At 36.3% G+C, this 22,473-nt stretch overlaps 1 protein-coding gene across 1 annotated transcript in view; it reads right to left on the bottom strand.

The window, feature by feature from the left end:
- The window catches only part of LOC131054475 (uncharacterized), a 29,077-nt gene extending 7,184 nt beyond the window's left edge, over window positions 1–21,893 (bottom strand). The window contains exons 1-2 of the mRNA XM_057989007.2: window positions 21,720–21,893; window positions 13,692–14,012 (exon numbers count right to left, since the gene is read on the bottom strand). Coding sequence (XP_057844990.2) covers window positions 13,692–13,929 — 238 coding nt within the window. The 5' untranslated portion in view covers window positions 13,930–14,012; window positions 21,720–21,893. The remainder of the gene's footprint in view (window positions 1–13,691; window positions 14,013–21,719) is intronic.
- Window positions 21,894–22,473: the final 580 nt, after the last annotated feature.

The following is a 22,473-nucleotide window of genomic DNA, read 5'->3' as shown; positions in this document are numbered from 1 at the left end:
TTTAGTTTTGTTGTTTGATATTATTTTATCTGCTCTTTATATTTAGCAATTGGCATTAGAGCTAGGGAGAAGTTGTGAAGAAATTGAACAAAGATGGAAGAAGCAAATAAAGCTCATGTAGATCAAATACTTAGAAGGAAATGCATCCCAGTAAATAATTAGGATCAATAAGCCCCCCAAGGGATCAAGAATATGGAATTTTATCCTAAAATGTAAGTCTATAGTGGCAGAACATGCATCTTGGGATGTTCACGATGGCAATTCATGCTTATTTTTGGACGATTCATGGGGTGGCTATCCGAGTATAGATAGCCAAATATCTATTGAAACAACCAAAAGGTGGCTCAAACAAACATGGGGGGAGAAGATAAAAGATTATGTCAATTTCTTAAAGGATGACCCAGCCTTTGGGTGGGAATGGAAAAATTTCGAAGGCCTTCCCATCCAGTGGCAAGAAGCTAGACAGTTAAAAGCGGTACTTACAAATAGACAAGTTATTTTTAGAAGAGGCAATGATAAACTAATATGGGCTGCTTCAAAGTATGGGCAATATAATACAAAAGAGGGGTATAATGTATTGGTGAACCAAGCACAAAATAATGCTTTAGGAATACCTCAAAAGCTATTTTGGAGTGGCAAAAAAACACCAAAAGCAAGAGTATTTTCTTGGCTAGCAACAAGAGGAAAGATCCTAACAGCAGAAAGGTTTAGAAAAATGGGATTTGAAGGCCCCTCAAGATGTATGTTATGTAAAAATCACGAAGAAAACAAAGATCACCTACTTTTGAACTCCCCCTACTCAGCAAAATGTTGGAGATGGCTTTGTGCCAAGTTAGGATTTGTAATGACATTGCCTAATGACATAATATCTCTATTTCAAAGTTGGCCCATTAGAACTAATAATGGGTTACTTAGTGGCTTATGGGCAATCAGCCCTTCAACCATATTATGGGAAATATGGAAAGAAAGGAATAGGAGAATTTTTGACAAAAAATCAAAACCAGTTGAATCAGTAATCAATATGATAGAAAGCTCCATTGTGGAAACAATGAATAGCAAAATAGCACTAAGATTCAAGACTAAAGGATAATTTACTCAATGGGATGGAAAAATGATGTTTAATTGGGTTGGACTTAAAGTTCCCATGTTTTCAAGAGAAAGAGATAAGAAGAGAGAGAAAATAACATGGAAACCACCTAAGAAAGGATGGATGAAATTGAACTGTGATGGGGATTCAAGAGGTAATCCTGGTCCCTCTGGAGAAGGATGTATAATTAGGGACAACAATGGTTCCATTAAAGGTAAGTTTGTCGTTCCCCTTCAAGAGGACACAAATAATATAGTTGAATTTACCGCCTTCTACCTAGGGCTGATTGAATGCAAAAAGAAAGGAATCAAACAGGTAGAAATTGAAGGAGACCCAACTATCACTATCAATGTAGTGAGGATGTATGAAACTCCCAACTAGAGAGGCAAAGCCCTATTGGAAAAAATAATGACGATTCCTAGATATTTTGATTGTTTTACAATCAACTATGTATAAAGGGAGGCAAACATGGAAGCAGATGAGTTATCAAAGATCGCAGCTGAAGCTAAAGAGGTGAGGTGGTGGCATTAAAGTTAAGTTAGATGAATAAGGTTACATTAAAATTGGGAATAATCACATACAATAAAGGCCTAAGAGGGTAGCAGTCTTAGCAAGCAAGTTATTACTAGGTGATTAAATGAAAAGGTGATTGGATTAGAAATAAAACGAGATCAATAATAAGAGAATGATAAGATAGATAGTAGACCTAGAGATATTTTGGTGGAATGATTGGGGAAAGGTGATAGGACAAGCTGTCAAGTATAGCAATTATTTCACAGTAATCTGATTATTAGAATCTAGGAGGTTATCAAGAAAATTTGATTGCTGCAATGGGTCCGCCTTATCAAATTACATGTTCTATCTTAGGTGTCTTAAATTCATTATGTAGAGATGTATCTTTTAGAGAGATTAAAAATGAGGTAGTTTGAGAAGAGGGAATGGTTGAACAAAACAAAGGAAGCAGCATAATGTGGAGAGAGGGAAGCATAGAGACAAGGCAAAGGTAGTGTGGAGAAAGAGGACGGGTACATGCCAAGGAAAAGAAGAATGAAAGAATAGGAGCATAGATAAGAAGAGAAAAATCAGTGCATTAGAAATTAGGCAGCAAAAATGATATGAATCTAAAGCTTTTAAACTTGTTTAGTGAAGAACTTGATACTTTATACTTTTTGGAAAGATTTTCTGATTTATATGTGAGTTTTCTCGTAATATTTTCTAATGATTACTGTAAAATCTAACTTCATTATGATTAATATACATCTTGTCTTTTGCCGTTTATTGACCAAAAAAAAAACTCTTGGAGAAAAACATTGGAATGTGGAAACTACAAATAGAAGCTTTGTTGTTGTGAAAAGATCTTGCAATAATGTTGGAAGAAACAAAGAAGCTGACTATGATGTCCAATGAGTGGGAAAAATGAACAAGAAGAAGATGGTGACCATATTTCTTTCCCTCTTTAGCAATTTGTTCATTTTTATGACAAAGAAGACAATGAGGGATCTTTGACCCCATGTTTACCCAACTTATATGAAATGGCCTCCACATCAAATAAAGTTTTTCTAATGAAGAAGTTATACAATTTCAAGATGAAGGAAGGAGGTAATCTGTCAAGTCATTTAAATGAATTAACACATTGATCAGCCAAATAATATTTGTAACCATAAACCTTGATGATGAAATCAAAGCCATTTTGCTATTATGGTCTCTACGCAATAGTTGGGAGGGAGTTGTGATGGCTATTAGTAACTTGGTGTCTAACAAGAAGGAAAGTATATTAAAATTTGATGATGTTTTTCAGAATCTCCTTAGTGAAGACGAGGAAGAAGAATCAAGGAACTTCCTCAAGAGTTGCTTTGATAGTTGGCAATAGGGGAAGATCACCAAAAAGAGGAAATTGTAACCAAAGAGGAAGATAAAAATCAAATAGGAGATCAAATCCAAGGCAAAGATAGTTGCTACTAGTATTCTTCCAAGCAAGGCCACATCAAAAGAAAATGTTAGTAATTAAAGAAGATAGAAAATCAACCAAATGAAAACGAAGCAAATGCCACATATGAAGAAGATATGGGTGCTCTTATTCTAACTATGGGATTATTGGCATTTTTGATGTTTATGTTGTGATTGTCATTGATGGACACACAATTGTATTGAGATCCCCTTTATATGTATGAGCTCATACTCAACTGGTATTTGTTCCAACCGATATGTTGTACTCTAGTCTTTTGACTAGTGGTGATTTTGTAGAATGTGTTTCCCGGTCTGAAGCGGCATGTCTACCCCAAGCGGTTAGCAGATCACAAGCGGTATGGGGAAGCAAAGCGGCACAACACATTCTTACTAGTCTTCATTTTTTTCAAACCGGCAACCGGCATTTTTGTCAAACCGGCAATCAGCATTTTTTATGAACCGGTAACACTCTGTGACAAGTTACCCACCGGCATTTTGTGATGAGTTACCAATCCACCGATTGTTTGATGGTGCCGACACATTGACGGTGATTCTTGTGCCGTGTTACTGAGTATGTCTAGATTCACTGAACCTAGGAAATTGTAATGTAATCCTATTGGACCGACATGAAATCAGATTCCTTTAAAAGGACATCATGTCTAGGGTTTTCAAGTTGTTGAAGGAGCTGCGAATAGGGTTTATGTTGAGTTAGGGTTTAAGGTGGAAGTGAAGAGCGATCTTATCTGAGAAGATTGAGTTGTAACTGAGTGAGATAGAGAAGACTGAAGTAATGGTGGAATGCATTAGCTGTGAGCAATACTAGATCTAACCAATCAGTTTGTGCTAGTAGATAGATCAAACACTTGTTGATTACTCACATCTTTGACAAGTTTGTAGCCCTTAACTGAGTAGGCCTCAAAGCCTTTGTAAAATCCTCTAACAAGGTGGTTCACACATGTGAATCTAAAATCCTCTAACTAGGTAGTCTTTAATCAGACTTATCTCCTAACAGAAATTGAGATTCCTAACAGAATCTATTCTGGTGAAGAACATTGTAAGACCTTAACCGGTCCAGTTTCTATTCTGCAGATAGTGACTTGTGAGTTCCATCTCACCGTGGTTTTTCCTAGTTGGGTTTCCACGTCAAATATCTTGTGTTATGGTTGTATTGCTTTTGTGGGTGAATGGTTTATTTGCATTTTGGTTTATATGTGTGATAACCAGTTTGATTGTCAGACTGCTTTACCGGTTGATCTCTAGACTATGTAAATGTTTTAGTGCAAAGTGTTTTGGCATACTAATTCACCCCCCCTCTTAGTATTCATCAATTGGTATCAGAGCCAACCTTTCTATAAGCTTAACCACTTGGAAATAGATATGGGGGAATACACATTGAGGGAACTTACTCAACGGCTCACTAAGTTTGAGTAAGCCTATGATGATCTTATGGTCAAATACAAGGCATCTCAAGCAAAAAGAAGAGAACATGCAGAGAGGCTAATGGAACTATCTGAAAGTAGTTCTGAAGATGAAGCTAACATGGAAGCTATGATTTCTGAAGTGAATAAGCTGAATGATTCAAACTCCAATCTGAGAAAGGAGTTGGAAGAACTGACTATTCGGTTTAGCCAAGAGCTTGAGAATCGGAGAAAAGCTGAAGATCTGGTAAAAGATAGAGATCATGAGATCTCCAAGTTGAAACAAGAGATTAGTGCACTAGCTGCTCGCCTTCATGAGAGCAGAATGGAGAAAGAAGACATGCAAGGAGAACTGAACATTGCCATCTCTGAAAATGCAAGTCTTATGGAGACAAACACTACTATTTCCAAAGAACTCTTTGAATCAAAGGAAATACTAGCTAAGTATGGCAAAAGTATAGTCAGGCTAGAGCAAAAGCTTGAGTCATCTAGACCGGCAAAGAATACCAATGGTCTTGGTTTTTCTAGACATGAGGAAGGAGAATCCTCAAGAACAAATGCTGAGGCATCAAAGAAGAAACCGACACTCAAAGGAAAAGGTAAGCAAAAATTCAAACCTGTTTGCTTTAACTGTCTTAAAGAAGGACACACTGCCAATGTATGTAGGAGCAAAGCCTACAATAATTTTCCTTATTTTATCAACAATGTACCTAGATCCAATAAGTTCAATGGTCATTGTTATGCATGCAACAAGTTTGGGCATAGAGCATTTGAATGCAAGTTTGTAATGGATAACACTAGAAGATATCCTCAGAGGACCAAAGGAACTGGTCCTGAATCTTTTATGAACCGGAACCACAACCGGTTTAATGTCTTCAATCATCAGTGAAGAAGTGGTGGTCATCAAGCGGCAACTGGATAGAGAGAAAGTTGTATGATCTGTCATGATCATGGTCACACTGCTGCAACATGCAGAAGGAAGAATGGAAACATGTACAATGGACCTTGGAAAGCACCTAGACTTGTTTGTGATCACTGCAACAAACCGGGTCACATTGCAAGATTTTGCAGAAGTAGAAAAAGTATATCTGATGATATACCAGTCACTCAGGAAGGAGAAATAGATGTTGAAAAAGTTCAAAAAGACATGAAGAAAATATGGAAGAAGAAACCAGTATTATTGGAGGAGGAACTGGTTTCTGCACCTAGTGTGGAAATATCTGAACTGGCAAACTAAGCCTCAAAGGCTTAGGGGGAGCAAATGGCAAAATGCTTTCGAACCCTCAGTTAACACCAGTAAAAGACCTTAACCGGTATTCTACACTTGTCGCTTGGTAGAAGAATGGAAACAGTAAAAAGGCAAATTAGGGTTTACACCCTAATATGGGAGCATTAATGATGGTAGGTGAGAGACATGTATAAATGCAATTTTCAAATCATTTCTCACTATCTGTTTTTTTAGCAAAGAAAAGTTTTCAAGTGCAGAGCGAAGAGAAGGCGATTTGAGCTTAGATTTCGAGGAATTGGAGAGATTTGAAAGAGATTCAAATATAGTTTGCAATCGGCAGTGGAGAACTCAAAGCGGTGATTTGGCATCCGATGAGGAGTGAAGCAAAGCAGAATCAGGAAGCCCTAAATTCGCGTTTGAAAGGTATTTTTCATGTTCTTGAAATACTCTTCAATGGCTTTCGCATCTCATACCAGTTCAAGCACATCCATTGAGTCAGAAAATTTCATTCAGAGGAAGTCCAAGTATAATGCTTTGTCACAAGTCTCAGCTGGAGTCATAGTCGAAGAAGGAATTTCAGACTATATTGATTGCAAGATAGAAGACCTAGGGTCCTTAGCCATTCATACTCAATTAGGTCTATTTTGCGGAAAAGACAAAAGGATCAAACCAGAGTTCAGTATCTTAGAGAAGAAGAAACTCCATAATGCGGTGTATTTTCTGGAAGATTTCACAGGAGGATCACATCAAAATCATCTTGAGTAGAGTCCATGGTGACAATATGTACCTGGAGAGAATGCATGATATCATGCCTGAGGCAATTCATGCAGTCACCGGTTTCTACAACATAGGGGAAGTGCCAGCCCTGAGAATGGTAAGCAAAACGGAAATGACCAAGCTCACCGGTTCGACAAGTGATTCACGAGGTATGACTTTTAATCCTATCAAGGATGAACTGGTAAAATACGCCTGCATGGTGATAGGCTACAAGACATTCTCAGCCAGCAGGATTAATTCTATATCTGTTGCAGTGGTAAATGCTGCTTACCGGATGATTCTAGAGGATAAATCATTTGACTTATGCACCGGTATGCAAAGGCAACTCTTGTTAAATCTCAAGGCAATCAAAAAGGACAATTCATTGAGATTTAAGTTTGGACAACTACTGGTAGGGTTGTTTTTCTATTTTCAAGGCTACTTTTCGAGTGTAGGAGATGTCCAGTGGTCCCATGACCAACTGGTAACCAAGCAGATAAAGGAAAGTGTGCAAGCCATTGGAACCGGCTACCTTGAGATCCTGAACAAATGCTTTGATGAGTTCAGAAGAAAGATAAGTCAGAGGATGCGAATCTCAGGTGACATAGTGAAGAAGTATGAAGACGACATTTGTTTCACTATTCAGGTGGACAAATGTGTAATGGAGGTTGTTGAGCCTAGAATGGAGAAAGTGGAGCCTATGGGCTATGAGCTCATGTATGACATGCTAGAAGGGTATGCTTCAACCCTTATTGCCTCACCTCTTGATCTAAAGGAGAAGCAAACCGGAACCTACTTGGAGAGGATTGCATCGGTTGAAGAACCATCGGTGAAAAAGGGAAAAGAACCGGCAGCCAAGAAAGCTAAGGCAGTGTCTGCAGTATCGGCACTAGCTACCACTAAGACTCCAAGAGTGACCAAGTGATCACCGACAAAGAAGAAATCGAAGGCAACACCAGCAAAATTCTTCGAAAGAAAGAGGAAGACTAAGGCAAATGAACCAGACTCCGAAGAAACTAAGTCTGATGAATAGCCAAAGAAGGCTAGATAGACCAAGAAGGTGAAGAAGAATGAACTGGCAACATCCGCACTAGTAAATATAGATATCTCCTCTTACAAACCTTTGACACATTGTCAAAGAATAGTAAAGAATATTAGGAGAAAGTTACTTCATGATTTAATTGATTATTATGATGATTTCAATAGTGAAGAAAAAGATGAAGTACTGCAAGAAATTATTCTTTATTTATGCAAAAATGACCAGTCACCATCAGAGATTAAATCTTAGACACCAGATTCATTGTATAAAGAATTGGATAACAAATGGCGCATTGCCATTGAAAAGGAACAAGAGATTAGGGAGAAAAATTTTGCACATTACTTCCTCGAACTCTCAAATTTAGAATTATTTGATGTATTAGATCAAAATAAAGGTCTGTTCTTCACAAGGAGAAGAAGACTCTGGTTGTTGGAAGGGAGAGTTGATGATGTAGAAAAGGATACACATCAACACATGGCCCATGCTATCAACTCACACAAAGCTCGAATGGCCAACCTCCAAGCGGAAAAGGAACCGGTTATTTCCAAACCAGATGAAGTTTTTGATGAGGAAGGAAACCTGGTGGAGGAACCAATCGACACCATAGATGTCGATGCCCTGGATATAGAAGATGTCACTCAGAATATACCTTTTGAGGGAACTGAACAGAGGCAACAAGCCGATCAGGGTGGTGAACAAGCTGTGGACACACAACAAGCGGCAAAAGACAAAGAAGAAGAGAAAAAGAAGAAGGATGAAGATGAGAAACAGAGAAAGGAGGAAGAGAAAAAGAAAGAGGAAGAGGAGAAAAGAAAAGATGAAGAGAAAAAGAAGCAAGAAGAAGAAAGGAAAAAGAAAGAAGAAGAGGACAAAGAAGAAAAGAGGAAGAAGGAAGAAGAAGAAAAGAAGAAGAAAGAAGAGGAGAAGAGGAAGAAGGAAGAGGAAGAAAAGAAGAAGGAAGAGGAAGAAAAGAAGAAAAAGGAAGAGGAAGAGAAGAAGAAGAGGGAAGAAGAAGAAAAGGAAGAGCAGAAGAGGAGAGCAAAGGAGAAGAAAAAGGCAGAAGAAGACAAGGAAGAAGAGAAGAGAAGAGAAGTAGAAAAGAAGAAAGTTGAAGAAGCCAAGGAACGTGAAGCGGCAAAAAGCTCTCAGGTGGAGACTCCGAAGGCAACCGGAAGTCAACCCTCACCAGTTGATCTCTCTAGTCCTATCAATCTCCAATCTGCAAGCGAGTCAGAGCTTATGCAGAGCATCAAGGTTGCTCAAGAGCACCTTGAGATCATTCGCAGGAAAAAGGAACAAGACATCATTCAGGCAGCTATAGACACACTTATCGGTTTAATTCCCGGTACTAATCTTCCTGACACTGATTCATCACTAGCACAACTCAAACTTCTATGTACTGTAGTGGATGATTAGGTGCAGAGCCTAGAAGAAGCAATAGAGGCTAATGTAAAGAAAGAGCACCAAAACGCTCTTAATGTTACTCTAGTGAAGAAATTGAATGAGCTTAGGACTAAACTGTCAAAGGATCAAAAGGACATAAGGAGTGCTTTGGATGAGGGAAACTTGCTACTCAGCAAAATCTGTCAACCTCATCTGTTCTGTGATGATGTGCTAGCAAAGAAGCAACAACTGCAGACGGACTTACAGTCCTACTTAAGCACATTTAAGACTCCTTATGACTCCTTTGCAACATATGGGCAAACCGTTCACCGGTTCCAGATCCAGTCAGTCAAGATAGAGCAAGAGATAAGCACAAGATCTAGGGATTTGCAAGAACTTCAACTGGTATTACGTCCATGACTGCAAATTCTTTAGAAATGCTATCTGAACCTGGAAGCACTTACAATCACCCAAGAACTGAGCACAATAGATGCCATCGAGGAACATGTATCATAAATGCAGATAGAGAAGGAAGTGGTGACCTCCCTACTTGAGTCCTGGTCTCTCTCCATGAAATAATTTTTGCAGGACTACAAAGCAGTTTTTGAAAAGTATTATTCATTATTGTCATAAACTCTTTTATATATATATGGAAATAGGTTTTTACAGCGGTACTTTGTCATTGTTGGCAAAGGGGGAGAAGTACATGGTTTTAAAATTTTGATAGTCTTAAATTTTGAAATTTTGATATATCAGGGGGAGAAGTATATCAGAGGGAGAAGTATCTGGTTTTGAAATTTTGATATATGCTGTGATATATGCTATATGCTATGATGATTATGCTCTGAATGCAAAATTGCTAAACACTGTTGATTAAGGGATAGTGTATATGCTTAGGGGGAGCAATTTTGTTAATGGCAAGTTTTTGTTGTAAAACACTTAGATGTCAAAATTTTAGTTTCCTAAGTGTTGCCATCAATGCCAAAGGGGGAGATTGTTGGCATTTTTGATGTTTATGTTGTCATTGTCATTGATGGACACACACTTGTATTGAGATCCCCTTTATATGTATGAGCTCATGCTCAACTGGTATTTGTTCCAACCGGTATGTTGTGCTCTAGTCTTTTGACTAGTGGTGATTTTGCAGAATGTGTAACTTCCTAGTCTGAAGCGGCATGTCGACCCCAAGTGGTTAGCAGATCACAAGCGGTATGAGGAAGCAAAGCGGCACAACACATTCTTACTAGTCTTCATTTTTGTCAAATCGTCAATCGGCATTTTTGTCAAACCGGCAATCAGCATTTTGTATGAACCGGTAACACTCTGTGACAAGTTACCCACCGGCATTTTGTGATGAGTTACCAATCCACCGATTGTTTGATGGTGCCGACACATTGACGGTGATTCTTGTGTCGTGTTACTGAGTATGTCTAGATTCACTGAACCTAGGAAATTGTAATGTAATCCTATTGGACCGACATGAAATCAGATTCCTTTAAAAGGACATCATGTCTAGGGTTTTCAAGTTGTTGAAGGAGCTGCGAATAGGGTTTATGTTGAGTTAGGGTTTAAGGTGGAAGTGAAGAGCGATCTTATCTGAGAAGATCGAGTTGTAACTGAGTGAGATAGAGAAGACTGAAGTAATGCAGGAATGCATTAGCTATGCGCAATACTGGATCTAACCAAGCAGTTTGTGCTAGTAGATAGATCAAACACTTGTTGATTACTCACATCTTTGACAAGTTTGTAGCCCTTAACCGAGTAGGCCTCAAAGCCTTTGTAAAATCCTCTAACAAGGTGGTTCATACATGTGAATCTAAAATCCTCTAACTAGGTAGTCTTTAATCGGACTTATTTCCTAACAGAGATTGAGATTCCTAACAGGATCTATTCTGGTGAAGAACATTGTAAGACCTTAATCGGTCTGACCTTAACCGGTCTGACCTTAACCGGTCTGGTTTCTATTCTGCAGATAGTGACTTGTGAGTTCCATCCCACCGTGGTTTTTCCTAGTTGGGTTTCCACGTCAAATATCTTGTGTTATGGATGTATTGCTTTTGTGGGTGAATGGTTTATTTGCATTTTGGTTTGTATGTGTGATAACCGGTTTGATTGTCAGACTGCTTTACCAGTTTATCTATAGACTGTGTAAGTGTTTTAGTGCAAAATGTTTTGGCATACTAATTCACCCCCCCCTCTTAGTATTCATCAGGGATAATCTACAATAGATGTTTGGTTGTTGGATTCATAAGCATCTTTTTATGCCACATCATGCAAAGAGTATTTCAAAATCTTTTAAAGCAGTAATTTTGGTAAGGTTTATCTTGGTAATAATGAATCTTGTGATATTATTGGAAAAGGGGAGATTTTGGTGAAACTAACAAATAGAAATAGTTGGCTACTACAGAATGTTAGATATGTACTTTACATGGACAATTGAATTATCAAGGATATAGAGTCACTTTTGAATGAAGTAGATGGAAAGTGACAAAAGGGGCCTTGGTAATTGCTAAGGGCAACAAATTAGGCACTTTGTATATGCTAGAGAGTCACACTAAAGGGGGAGTTGTTAAGGTAGTTATAGATAGTTACACAAAGCTTTGACACAAGGGGTTCAATCACATGAGCAATAAGGGTCTGGAGATCTTCCACAAATTGAATCAACTTCTAGGGCTGCAATCCTTAGTGTTGGGGATTTGTGAGCATTGTGCATATGACAAGCAAAAGAGAATTATCTTTTCTACAAAGGTACATGTGAGAAGAAGACACAACCATTGGAGCTTGTGCTTTCAATCGTCTTTGGTCCTATGGAGGCAACTTTAATTGGTGGGTCTAATTATTTTGTTAATTTTCTAGATGATTGCAGTAGAGAGGTTTGGGTTTATATGTTAAATAAGAGGACTTAAATGTTTGACAAATTTAAGATTTTCAAAGCACTTATTGAAAACCAAACCAACAACAAATTTAAGTATATAAAAAAGGTTAATGGTGAATTCTACTCCATAAAGTTTGATTGATTTTGTTCAGAGAATAGTTTCAAATTATTCTATTTCCACAATTAAAAAATAATGCAATAAAGAGTTTGAATAGAACAATTTTGGAGAGAGACCTCATAGCATTCTCTCAAATGCAAATTTGGTAAAAAAAATTTGGGTATATATAATTAACCGAGGTCCATCTTCTCAGTTGAATTTTGAAATTTCAAAAATGTGACCTAGAAAGAAAGTTTCATATGAACATTTGTGTGCTTGGATGTGAGGCCTTAATTCACGTCACGAAACTTGATGTCTAGTCCAAAAAATATATCTTTTTTTCGCATATGGCGATGAGAAATATGGTTACTACAAGTATGGTTACTGGTTACTGGATCCCACTGCAGAACAAATCACTAGCAATAGATATGCCATTTTCAATGAAATGGTAATGCCAAATTTATCAAAACAGAAAATGTCTGTGAAATAATTTGTGCCTTTAGAAGAGATCATTTCTAAAAGTGATGGATTTAAATCCCAAGGACTCTTCATTCAATGCAAGTGTCTACTATGGACGAAAATACAGCAGCTGTACAAATTCAAGCGGTTCTCTGAAGGTTTTGTTTAAGAGAGCCATGGCCTTTGAAAATGTTGAGGAAAACTAACGTAGAGAGAAATTTTTGAAGCAGCAGTTGAAGAAAATGATTCTGCAATATGCTTGTAGGATAATCTTAATGAGGATTCTATAATAGCTTCTCCTAGAGCTCTTGTTGAGGCCTCCGAGGCTAACGGTTTGATTTCAACCGAAGGCAACATTCAAAATCCACCTTTAGAATTTTGCTCTACTCTGGTCGGTGCCCAAAATGGTTCGAAAAGCTAGTCTGGTGCCAAGTCGATCACTTCGCCAGTGGAGGGATTGGTGAGCGACGTAGATGGCCAAAGCGGCTCAACATCTTTAAACGAAGACGTTGCACAGGGGTCAAAACCCTATACTAAAACCCTAGAAAAAGCGAACACGTTTTTTGACAAGGGTTGCATTGCTTTGAAAGAAAATGACATAATTTATATTGTCAATTCTCTGTCTCGTGCTCTTGAGATTAGGGTGGCTCCATTTGGTAAACTTGGTAACTTACTCCGGAATGTACTTTAGCAAAGAAGTCACAGACAACTTCAAAGAATTCTGCAGATGGGGCTACAAGAAAAAGTGAGGAGACCTAACTTTGAAAGTTCTAGCTAGTGAAATGCCCACACCTGTTACTAATGCTAAGGAGGAAACCCCTATCACTGATAACAATGTAAAAGAACCCATCAGAGATGAAAACAGGGAATTCAAGGGGAAGTACAAGAATGATATTACTAGTAATACAAGGGCCTTTAGGAGACTGAGGACTGCCCGTGAGAGGGCAAAGAGGACCCTCCCATCATCTGCTTGACCACCATTGTGATTAAAGGAAATAAAAAACAGAGATAAATTGATTCATAGCAATAAACACACAAAAGAAATCTTTTATTCATTCAATCCATTTACAATTTTACAGACTGTATCACAAATAGCAATAATATTCGCTCTGTTTTATGTATGTGCCTCTGTTTATCCCCTGTTTTCAGAATTCAATTGATATTTTTTACTTAGAATGCAAACTAGAAACCAAAATGGAAGAAATTGATTGAATAGGATATTGGGTTATAACAAGCTGAAATGTATGACGATAACCAAATTCTCTTTGTTTGGCATTCTTAATTTAAGAAATAAGTGTGTCGAATATTTTAGAAACTATAAACTAGGCAATTATAACTTACAGTATGTAGAGACCAGATGCATGCTTTCATAAAAAAATATTCTTGAAATAGGAAAGCGTACCAGAAGCTTCAGTTCGTATGAGAAGAATATAGCCCAGACATCCTTTGAAGTCATTTCCCATTTTAAAGTTATATCCTGGACCAGTTATCCATCCGTCCAAGAGACGCACTCTATCGCATTTGTTTAGAAGGTTTTTCTCCTTAATCTTCTCTAGCCCATTTCTGGTTTCATCAAAAGTAGCCAGGCGCCACCCAAATGGAGTGCTATAATAACTCCTTTCAATCTTCTGGAAAGGCATACCTATGTTCTCTAGTGACTTAGCACTTTTGAGGTCACCTTGCTGGGATAGATCACAAAACCTTACAGATCTAAACTTTGAAACTGTAGAAAACATAAAACCATTTTTTCGATAAATCAGAACTAAAGAAAAAGTAATCCAACTTTGTTGTAAGCAAGTATCAACTGCGGAGATTTAAATAAATTAAAAAAGTTTAAATACGATGTAGAAATACCATCCTGTAGTGTTATTGCACTATAGAACATTGTAAAACCCTTCCTAATATTCGTTAGATTAGTAATGAAGAATACCTTGTTGACATATTCGTATGCTTTATATTTTAATTTTCTTGATTGAATAAAAACAACCTGTTCTGAGACGACATGATCTGCAAATAGGGATGCCTATGCCTTTGCCTTAAAGATCAAATTACATGTATTGTGAACAAAAATAACTAGAATTATTTAGTGCGCAGATGAACTCAAAAAATGCAATAAATTGAGAATGAAGTATCACCGCAAAAATGAAACAATGACAGACCTTGAAAAACTCTCAATGAAATATGATTTGCCACTAACTTTAATGTCCATCCAAATGATTTTTACAGACTATGTATCTTTACCTGACTATAGACATGAGTTGAACTAGAATTCATTTTTCCATGATCTCTACAACACTCACTATCCTTTTATTTTTTACAGTCAATTTTGGGAGTCATAAAATCACATAACTCTATTCGAAGTGTTAAATACTTGTCTTTTGTATGCTAAATTCAGGTTACGGTGAGAAAAAGAAAGAAAGTGTTCCAAATCCTTGAAGAAGCCAAAAAGTAAATGCCATAGATCGTATATTCCTTATCCTTTTCCTTTTCCTCTAACTCTAATTATTTTTAGGCTCTGCACCTTCCTCATTTACATAGCTTTCTTCAATCAATCCCACACTTTCCCTACCTTGTACATTCTCCTTCCCTAATCTATGTCGTTTCACCTTACGCTTTGCCTCATCAATTGATTTAGCTATCGTGTCCTCACTTGATTTAATTGTCACTTTACATTTCTCTGGTTTCTTACTCTCAGCAAGAGAAGGATTAAAAAAGGAATCAAAAGAAAGTTGACCCCCATCCATTGTCTTTAACATCTCTGAGTGCTATATTTTTTATTTTCATGTATAAGGTTTTTTTGCATTGTTTGTTAGCTATCTGTTCTGTTTTGGTTTATTAAACTTTAAGCTAATAAGTTTTGTTCGAAACATCAAAACTAATGCACTGGAATAAAGGCATGAACATTTTCAAAGTAAGTATGCCGTTAGCCATGGCTATATCTAGAAAAAGCCAGCATGATTCCATAGTAAATGTCTGCAAGGAAAATAATATCTCCATTGTGAGTGAGTGTTAGTGCCGATTAAGCATGACAACATAGGTCTTCTATGACGGAATTTAACTTTATAAGTTAAGCGAGAGCACTTAAATTGCAGGGGAAATGGTTCACAAAGACCATTGTACTATGCCCGTAATTGTACTTTAATAGCCTAAAGTGAATTCAAACAATCTGACTAATTTGAAAATAAAATAGGGTAGCAGATTAGTGTTAATTGGGAAAGCTTTAGATATCCAATAAAAGCCCTCGAATGCTTTAGTTATTACATAAAACATCAGCTCATCATCCATATTATTGTTATCTCACTTATTTTAAGATCTGATGATAGATATTGTCATATTTGTGCGGATATTTCTAGTTATATTTGTGATTGCATGAATACATTCCTTTTATCTCTTTATATCTATAAGTTGCGTTAAATTTATGTTCAACTCTTGTTTTCCAGCAAACCCATCGAGTTCGGTTAAGCCTCTCACATTATTTTTCGCAGTCATTCTTGAGCAAGCGAAAGGAATTCAGATAATGAAATTGGGAGTTGTAGATGCTTGAGAATGAGACGTATCACACTGCGGATGAAGTTACACCTATCTTGAGTAATCTGTAAAGCTTTTCTTCTAAACATGCATTATTGTAAAATAAACTGGTTAAATTCAAATACCATTAAAAAAATATTTCTGCAAAAACTTAGCTTTACATCGTGGTATCATCACTTAACTTTACATCGCGGTATCATCGATTTGTCTTTGAATGTATTATGTTATACCAATTTAATGCAATTACATCTTTTTATGGGATAGAGACATATTCTAGAAATTGAACAGCTTTTAATAGCAAAATAATGAATATTGATGAAAAGTGATGGTATTCGGAATAAACAATCTCCTTCAAAGTTTTTAACACCAATTTAAGATCTCATTCAAAATTTCTTCATATTCATATGAGCTAAACATCCATCCTTGCGGCAACGACTTACTACTGGTGAATAAAAATGGTAGAAACCGTCCGTTACCTTAAAATACTGACAACCCTTAAGTTATTTTTCTGCACTAGTATGAGGATAATAGCTTTCGTTATAAATTCTAAAATTTCTGAAGGAAATTTGTGCTTGGTAAAAGGTCCGCAATTTGTCTTGGGTTTGCCCCTTCTTTTGAATGCCTTAGACAGCTGGAAACAGTCATAATTTGCAGTGCCATGACTGCAGCATTAAACCTTGATTTTTGGTCACTATTAAAAGTGTAACGATCACCATCTGGGGTGTTATGATTAATGGCATAGATTCACATTTGGGCATCCATAAACCTCCGTAAAAGAGATTGAAAACCCCCTCTATCAAATACGGATTGAAAAAATGAATAAAAAATTCGCTTGAGGAAAAAAAAAATGATTTAATGAAAATTGCCTTACAAATTCAAGATCTTAAACGTATCTCATTTCCTTTTACGTATCCATTTTTAGGGAAAAATAAATTAGAACAAACAAAAATAAAAGTAGAAGCAAAACGTCAAAGATATTGAAGAATTTAAAGGAAAGTAAAGTTCACATGCCCCTGGCAGCGCCTCTGGCTTAGCCCAACAGGCTTGCATCCATCCGACATCGACCCTACAGCCGTTCAGGCATTGTGTGTGCCATGACCATCCCCTAGACTTACAAGAGACCAAAATAAGAAAAATATTTTTAGTTTTGAGGATTAGAGGATGAAAACTCTTTCGTTCTAGATGACAATATGATCTAGAGGTTGTGAATGTGTTTCATGAGCTCTAGGTTTTAATTTTTCTTCAGAAAAATATCAACGGCCTAAACAATATATTATATTAATATTAAAAGGTAATTCGAAAGGTTCCAACAGAATACAAAGAATAGTAGAAATAGAAGAAAAGAGGAAGTATATGAAATTCCCTCAAAATTGAAAGCCCGCGTACTAGATATGGAATACATTACAACTAAGCAGATATTGTGGATCATAAATATAATTAGAAAATGCCCCATTCTACTGAACCTTCCTATTAGAAAATAAGGGGTAAGGAATAAAATGTAGCCTTCAAGTTCGTTTTTATTTGTCTTAATTTCTAGAGGATGAAACACACAAAAATGAAACCATGATGACATATGATAATGTATTCAAGATTCAAATTCGATGCAGTGTGATGATTTAATATTATAATCGAATGGCTTTTAAAAGCTTTAATTTCTAGCAACTACCTATCTTACGAGAAAACCTAAGAACCAACTTACTTTTGAACTACCATCTAATAGTCTATTTATTATGCCTAAATCATTGTAATATAGTAACATCCTCCCTTATTACATAAGTCCAAAACAAGGTGTAATATTGCAAGAGTGGATCACAACCTCTTGGAGACTTTGATGAACCACCTTCACAAATCATCCCGACTCACCTAAAATACACCAAATTGACCTCACCGATGGATCTCTTAATTATATAACCTACAAACTTTTGCACAACATGAGAACATAAAATGTCCCCAACCTCCTTGCACAATGATACAACAACTTTCCTCCGAAAGTCCACATCTCCTTTGAGTGTGCCAAAATGCCTTCTTTAATGCTGCACAAGAGAGAATAACTCTCCTCCGACAATCCACATCTCCCCCAAGTGTGTCAAATTCCTCCTCCAGTGCTTTGGAAACAATCCCTCTTCTCTACAAAGTCTCAACCAAACATGAATACATTAAATGGACTCACAAGAATATCAAGATTCCAAGTCCCCTCTTTTCTTCAGGAACACTCATAAGCAACCTCAAGATGCATGGTCCCCTCTTTGCTTCAAGAATGTAGATCATGCCAAGTCCCCACTTTCTTTAGGGATACAAATGTGACAGTGCTTACCACGCAAAAAAATTGCCTCTAAGCAAAAAGCTAGCTTGAGATGATAGATGTCCTCCTATCTCCATTTCTTGCAACTTTCAATTGAACTCTGTTATACTCTATTTGCCTAATTTCACTTTTGATTCTTGGAGAGCCTTGATACTGCTAGTAAGTGTAGCATTAGAATATTCAAAAGAACCATTAGATATAAAATTGATCCTACAATCTCCATGTTTAGATGAATGAGAAGATCTAACCATCCTTAAAAAAATGTCAATTTCAAAGAAGAATGAGTGCCTAATCATAAAATTTCAAACTGACTATAAACCATTGTAATTTGGAATGATTTACCCAAACCCATATTTATAAAAGCGTACTCCATATTTTTCAAAAAGTCATTATCAGCCGAACCTTTCACACCATGTCTTTAAACAAACAATAAAAATAATCCATCAAATATTGTTTTTCTCCTTCTACCTCTTCAAAATAAAAATAAACCACACATACTTCCAGTAATCTTCCTATGTGAGGTAACCTCATGGCAACTAAAATTCGGATGACCTCCCTTTTGCTTACAGAGAGTAATACAAATTCAAATCAATGTCAACATCCTGAAATTTTCTTCTGCTTATTTAGATGTCATTCTCGAATCTCGCACTTTTGAATGATATAAATGGCAACTTTCGAATAATAGAAATGGCAATAAGAAATATTTCCATAGAATGGAAAAATGAGACTTCTTTCATCCTTGCAAATCATTCCGAAATAAATAAAAAATTGCAATCTAGAGTCGCCAGACGAAAGATGTATTTTAGGCTCAAGTGGGAGTTTTACTCACCATTTTTTATTTGTATTGATTAACAACAAATCATCACTCCCTTGCTAGGTGGACTTCTTTCTATACCCACCTATTCTCAATCTCTACGTGCTCCATTCTATTCTCTGATCGCCCTTTTATAATCATCCATGTTCACTCGACTTCTACACCTTCCCTCGGTATCTCTGTCTTTCCACGTAGTCTAAAGATTCACCTCTCAGCTTCTACATCACTTCAATTTCTATACCGCACATGAAATTATATGTCTCTATGATCGCCGCATCCTATAGCATGTCACATGAAGACAACATAGATAGTAATGGACACCATGACCTTTCACATTGTTCGCGCAGTCGGTTGCTCTGATACCATTTGAAGGACATAATAATTCATCGCACACAGAAACCAAACCAAGATGAAATATGATATTTTGTCAAGGATTCAAATTAGATTCAACATGACGATTTTATAAGACAATCGAATTGCTTTTAAAAGCCTTATTTTCTGGGAACTACCTATCTAACGGGAAAAAATAACATCCAGATAACTATTGAATTACCATCTAATTATCTAGCCAAAATTAATGTAATATTTGAACAATTCCATGTTTGGATTCAAATGTGAAGCTTGGCCTTCATTTTCTTCATGGCCCTCATTGAAGAGATCCCATTGTAGGGACGGACAGGAGGATGAGCAAAATCGAATAGGAATCGATAATTTTATCACAGATCTTCTCGCCCAAGTTCTATGTTTTAGTTATCATCTGGTTGTTAAATCTATTGCTATTATTTCATAATTATCAAATAGATTATTTTTAATCAATGTCGTTAGATTTTTACAATTCATTAATCAATCTGTATAATGCTTCTCGATTTGATTGTGTGAATTTTTTGCATCAACGTTTCGGATTACACTCTTGTGATCCATCATCAGGATGATAGAGAACACCAAGAGAAAAATCATTCACAGAGTGTGATCTGAAACGTTGATGCAAAAAATTCACATAATCAAATCCAGAAGCATTATACAGATGGATTATTTTTAGCTTCTTGTTTCTTCTATTGCAACATATGATAATCTCTTTTTGGACTCATTTAATATAAATAAGATTCTATAATTTTTATTTTGTGAATTTGGATTTGTAATCTATGTAATCAATATGTTATATATATCCTTTTTATTTTTAAGTTTTCATTTCAATGTGTTGATTACTTTTTCTACCTTCTGATGAGTTTCTTCATTTACCTCTAAATTTGGATCCCACTATACCTCTACCATGACTAATAGAAGTTTGTGACTTAAAAGAATGCTCCAAAGAAGAGTTAGAAGTACAACTAAAAGTATGCTTAGAAGAAAAAAGAGATGAAAGGATGTCATCTATAAAAAAAATAAAAAAATAAAATTTTTATGTCTTTTATAATCTCAACTATAGAATCAAAATCTAGAAATATAGTTCACAAAATACTTTATACTTCTATTCTATTTTCAAGAGTGTCACCATCAAATTTGATTTGATTAATAATGAAAAAAAAATGAGTCACTAAATTTAGAATCCTTCCTAGACGTACTTCAAAAAATCTTTTCTCAACATTTGTAAAATGAAATTTATATCTTGGCCATTCATTAATATATAAATTGGAGGATGTCATGTGCACTCTTTGATTTTTTTATAATACAACCATGAGAAAATTACTTTTTATGCATTGAATTTGAGGTAAAAATAAATTTCATTCTTAAGGACATCCTTCTCTATCTGAGATAACGTACTATATGCTCTTATTTCTAGAGGATCTGGAAAACCATTCATCACCCCTGGAACTAGATCTTTATTTACTTAGTCGACAGGATCAACGGACTAGGCCTTTACTATTGGCAGCACATGTTTGTTGCCGTTACCTTTGCCTCTACCACCCATAACTCTGCCTCTGCTTCTAATGGTGGCTCTTCAACCCGGTCAATAACAACACTATGGCTCAAGAATCTAGATGACTTTAATGTCAAGCAGGATCCACCCACCTCAATCATGGAGATTGCTCCGGTGTAGTGAATGTCCATGTGTATTATAGGTGTGCTTTCTCCACTTCACTTGTGGATTAGCGTGCCTACTATTTTCAAGCCCCCTTAACAATTGGATGGCCAGTCTTAAATCACACACACTAAGCAACATATTAAGTCTAGACAATGTTAGTGAATTCTGAGTGTTTAACACTATTAAGTCTATAAGTATATTTTTAGTGTGACAACACACATTAAACAACATATTAAGCCTAGAAAATGTCAGTCAACTTAACACTTTTAAGTCTAAAAATGTAAGCTTGATGTGTGTGATTTAAGCCATTGCCACAAACAGAACTGGAAAGGCAAGAGTCGAGAGAGAGCATGGAACCCGGATAAAGGTCCTAAGGCCCCAAGTCATAAATAAGGCAGAATGAAAGTCGGGCGCTTGGAAAGTAAAGTGGGCATAATGCAGTGTCTGAACTAACTGATTAAACCATATATCTACTAATTAATTATTTAAATAAGGTAATACACGACAGGATTCGCTGAATAGCTTCTGAAAGTCAATAAGGTAACAGATATAAAGATTAAAAACAACCCGCTCATACGTAGAATTGCCTTGGGTTATAATTTTATAAACACTATGTCCGGAAATGTGTATTTTACAAACAAATATAGGGTAAAATAAATCTACTACAAAGTAAATAGACAACGCAACGCCCTCTCAAATGTCACAGCAGAGGAAGAATTATTGAAAGACTGTAAACAAAATAAACTTTGGAATATGTAAGTACCTGGAGGCTTGACGAATCTAAACACCTTAAAGCCGAAGTCTATGATTTACATTTCTCACGTTCGCAACTGAATATTACGATTCCGAAATCTTAACCCCTTTAAGCCGAGAGCTGTGGTTGAATTTCCAACGATATGGATTCTGTCTTGAAGTATGAAACCGCGTATTCAGTAGAAAACGCGGAAGGTCGGTAAATCAATGCAGTAAACAACGCTCATAATTAAGGATTGTTCAAGCATCGCTCTCATACGGAGTCAATGGTTAGAAATGAATTTAAACGCATCATGTGCGCTGGAAATTGAACATCATAGCGTTGAATGCAAGCAAAACATGTGCTGCGCGATGATAGGTTATTTAACATCGGTCTCAACGGAGTCCGTGAGTTAAAGAAAATTAACGAATACAAGTCTACGAATCTTTCATATCTCATGTGAGTTACAAATAGATGACAGAAGCGTTAAATACGTGTAAAACATGTGGGGCAAGGAGATATTAGTATACAATGCAGTTTGACTGTGAATGAGGTTCAAAATTCCTTTACACTGGTTTAGAAATAATTATATTGTGGTAGGCTATATTTACGAAATTATTAAATGGACATGAATTTGGTCCATTGAGGGTCTAGTATGGAGGTATAAAAGGCTGCAGCTATTCTGTTTCAAAAATACAAACATAATAAGTTTGTACTGAAAATGCATAACTTGAAATTTAGTTGCATGTTAAACATCATTGATTTTGCAAGTTACGGCTGAGGT

This window comes from Cryptomeria japonica, chromosome 7, assembly GCF_030272615.1.
Source record: "Cryptomeria japonica chromosome 7, Sugi_1.0, whole genome shotgun sequence".
In the NCBI taxonomy this organism is placed as follows: domain Eukaryota; kingdom Viridiplantae; phylum Streptophyta; class Pinopsida; order Cupressales; family Cupressaceae; genus Cryptomeria; species Cryptomeria japonica.
Note: the sequence above shows the minus strand (reverse complement) of the source record. Positions and strands in the feature narration are given on the sequence as shown.